Source organism: Procambarus clarkii, chromosome 15 (assembly GCF_040958095.1).
Source record: "Procambarus clarkii isolate CNS0578487 chromosome 15, FALCON_Pclarkii_2.0, whole genome shotgun sequence".
Classification (NCBI taxonomy): domain Eukaryota; kingdom Metazoa; phylum Arthropoda; class Malacostraca; order Decapoda; family Cambaridae; genus Procambarus; species Procambarus clarkii.
Window position 1 is genome coordinate 32678505 of NC_091164.1, and position 3735 is coordinate 32682239.

The 3735-nt window shown below is 37.6% G+C and overlaps 1 protein-coding gene across 1 annotated transcript; it reads left to right on the forward strand.

Moving 5' to 3' along the window:
- The first annotated feature begins 1415 nt into the window (after positions 1–1415).
- LOC138365065 (zinc finger protein with KRAB and SCAN domains 1-like) lies at positions 1416–2489 on the forward strand. The gene is made up of 2 exons (XM_069325171.1): positions 1416–1809; positions 2200–2489. The coding sequence occupies exons 1-2, from the start codon at positions 1416–1418 to the stop codon at positions 2487–2489; spliced, it is 684 nt and encodes a 227-aa protein (XP_069181272.1).
- The last annotated feature ends 1246 nt before the right edge of the window (positions 2490–3735 follow it).

Genomic DNA, 3735 nt, shown 5'->3' on the forward strand with positions numbered 1-3735 from the left:
AAATACTTTTACACAAAAGACATGTACAGACAGGCATGTGGCTTCTGACTTCTTTTTATTGATTAATATTAAATATTAGGCGCTTACCTATAATAGTTATCATTTTATACATGTATAACTCTCACATAATAAATATAAAAGGAGTTTATCCAAAAACTGACAGAAGTGTTGTGTTTTGTGCGTTGTATCGTGTTTGTGGGCATTCGGGTGTGTTGTGTTTACGCTGGCGGGCGCCGTCCTTACCAACACCGGATTATGTCTATTACATCACTAAACTTCATTTAATAACTATATGCCTGTTAAATAGAAGATTTTAATTCTTAATAGCATTATATTGTCGTTTTAATATGGAACACATATACATATGCGAAACGTCGAATGCTGGTGTCCGAAGTGGTAAAAATATTAGTGTGCGATGTTGTCAATGTACGGAGTGTCTTGTATCCTATGGGTTCGAGTCACTTCTGGGGTGTGAGTTTTCAGTTATATGTATATATATATATAATAATAAATTATCAATAAAATTCAATAAATCAATCAATATATCATTAAAAATCAATAAATCAATCAATATATCATTAAAAAATCAATAAAATCATCAATAAATCAATCAATCAATAAATTATCAATAATAAATCAACCATAAATAAATAATCAATAAATAAATTAAAGTGAATATAAAACTCTGGCTAATCAACTCTGCGCCTGCACAGTAGTGCATCCACTATGGGAGAGCTGTTTCCTTCAAAAAGTATAATCGTGTGGCATTATATATAAAGAAACAATTCCAAGTACTTTTTTTATTAAAAAACATGAGGATAAATACAAGTGGTAATTGTAAATGACCAGTTATAAACAAAAATAAGTAGGAAAAATGATAAGTGGACCCAGATAAAAACATTGGAACGCTTAGGTGATGAGAGGGTAAACAACCGCCACCATTTCAGTAGCACCAGCCGGGGATGTCCAGCACGAGCATTAAGGGAAAACCTTGACACAAACTGCACCTATCATAAAGAAGAAGCACCACCATTGACCGCCAAGTGCTCACATCAAGTCTAACTCTAAGAAACAACACTCAAGCCTTGACGCTTCTCCCAACATCCGGGGGAGAAAACCTTCACACAAACTTCACGAACGAACGTCAACAACACCTGTCGGCCCTGCCCTCCCTCCTCTTTTATCAGCTGATCCTGGAGCTCTCGGCTACCAACAAATGATGTAGCATCACCCGAAGGCAGCTAAGTACACAGTAACCCAAATGTGATTGAAAAAACCAACAAGACCAACCCGTAATTCTCTCATCTCGACCTCGCTAGTGTTGCTCCCTGGAGGTAGGAAGCTGTACCCGACGTTCACTGCTGCCTCATCAACGAGTCTTCCCTATTGTTCCAGCCTACATTTATCCTGCTACCATGCAAAGTAAGGCCGGTAAGGCCCTTAAGAAAGAAAGCACACCAAACAAGAATAACCCTACTAGCCAGGCTAGCAACATGATTAGTTCAGCTATCTCCCCCTCGGTGGCTGCCGTGGGGGGTACCGACTCTCCCCCCGTCAACAATAACAAACAATCTCCGGTGGGCGCAGCGACGTCTCCGACACGGGCCATGCAACTATTATGTAGCCATATGGACCAACTTAAACGAGCTGCTGCCCCTTGTTCTGACTTCACACAAACTGCACCTGTCATAAAGAAGATGAAGACTCACCAGTGTCCACAGTGTCCGAAGGTATTCACCAGTCATGGAAATATGAAGCGTCACATGCTAGTGCATTCAGGAGATAATCCTCACGAGTGTCCAGAGTGTGGTAAGAGATTCAGTCTGCTTGGAAATATGAAGAGGCACAGGAAGATTCATGTGGATGAGAGACCTTTTCAATGTGCCGAGTGTGGCAAAAAATTTAAAGAACGTGGATATATAGTAAAGCACATGTTAGTGCATTCAGGTGAGAAACCTCATGAGTGTCCAGAATGTGGGAAGAGATTCAATGAGCGTGGACATATGAAGCGTCACATGTTAGTGCATTCAGGTGATAAGCCTCATGAGTGTCCAGAGTGTGGGAGGAGATTCAGTCGTCGTGTAAGTATGAAGACTCACAGGATGGTGCATGTGGATGAGAGACCTTTTCAATGTGTCGAGTGTGGCAAAAAATTTAGATTACGTGGAACTTTAATAAGGCACATGTTAGTGCATTCAGGTGAAAAATCTCATGAGTGTCCAGAGTGTGGGAGGAGATTCAGTCATCGTGGAAGTATGAAAAGGCACAGGATGGTGCATGTGGATGAGAGACCTTTTCAATGTGACGAGTGTGGCAAAAAAATTAGAGACCATGGAACTATAATACAGCACATGTTACTGCATTTAGATGAGAAACCTCACGAGTGTCCAGAGTGTGGGAATAAATTCCGTCACCGTGAACATATGAAGAGGCACAAGATGACACATGCAAATAATAGGCTAAACACTTTGAGTGTGGAAGATAATTAAGAAAATGTTGAAGGATAATGAGGCACATAATGGTATATTAACTTACCTTTAATCTAAGTGTGTTATCACAATGTCAGTTGGATCATGTCGTAGCTCAGTTGATTAAGGCAGCATCTGGGATGCTTTCGGAAGTAGGTTCGAATCCTTGTCACGGCCCTTGTGGATTTGTTCAGTTGAATGTTCTTGAAAGGTAATATAATTTTGTTTGAGAAATACACTAAACAATGGAAAGGTAAAGATCTAAAGATATTTTATTATATTGTTCTTTTATGAAAGTTAGATGACCAAGCAAGAACTAGAGAAGCTGTCACTAGGAAAGCTCAAAATATCTTATAAGTATAGAAATATCTCTTTAGTTTAGCAAAGATAAAACAAAGCTTTAAATGTTTTTCTTCATATTTATGTAAATAATAATGTGCTTTGTTCTTGCTCTCTGTGAAATTTATTTAAAATTTAATTTATTCTGTAGCTAAGTTATGGACATTTTTGTTGTAATTTTATTTAGCATTGGAGTTGGTGAAGAAGAGAGTCTGAAATGTACTTAAGATGAGACCATTTGATTGGTAGGGAAATGTATGGTAATCAAGGAATTTTCTCATCAGATTCATATGCAAACTGATGTCCATTTTAAATGTTTTTCTTTGATTCTATTTATGAGTTCTACTCTTGATTATAAATATTTCACCGAAGAGTTTATTGAAGGCAGACTGGTATTTATAACTGTCAGTGAAGTGACTATGAAATTAAAATTGATATTACTCTAGAAATTTATATCACTTTCAATTTACCAGAAATTTATATTACTCTAGCCTAACTTTATCAGTTATGCTGTAATTGTCTGGGAATAATATTTTACCTGATTCACTTGAGGGTCACTAACCCTAGTGGCCTTGATGAGAACAGGAAGTCAGCAGCTTGTTGAAGGTCTTCACCCCCTCCCCAACATCAAAGGACATCATTATGTAAATAATAATGTGCTTTCTGTTAATGTTCACTGAGGAAGTATATTTATAATGAATTATATTCTGTAGCTAAGTAATGGACATTTCTGTTGTAATATTATTTATTTTTGGAGCTGGTGAAGATGACAATCTGAGATGTATTTAAGATGAGACCATTTGATTGGTAGGGAAATGTATGTTAAGCAACGCACTGTTTCTAGTGCCACCCAATCCCCATTCTTTGTACCTAAGCCATATTCTTTACCATTGTAATCTTAGATCATCTGTTATCATGGTGGTTGTAT

What these genes read in the sequence shown, in the direction of transcription:
- LOC138365065 (XM_069325171.1), top strand. Translation starts at nt 1,416, where the DNA reads ATGCAAAGTAAGGCCGGTAAGGCCCTTAAGAAAGAAAGCACACCAAAC. An exon ending in TCACGAGTGTCCAGAGTGTG is followed by an intron (nt 1,810 to 2,199) that starts GTAAGAGATTCA and finishes TAGTGCATTCAG; the next exon opens with GTGAAAAATCTCATGAGTGT.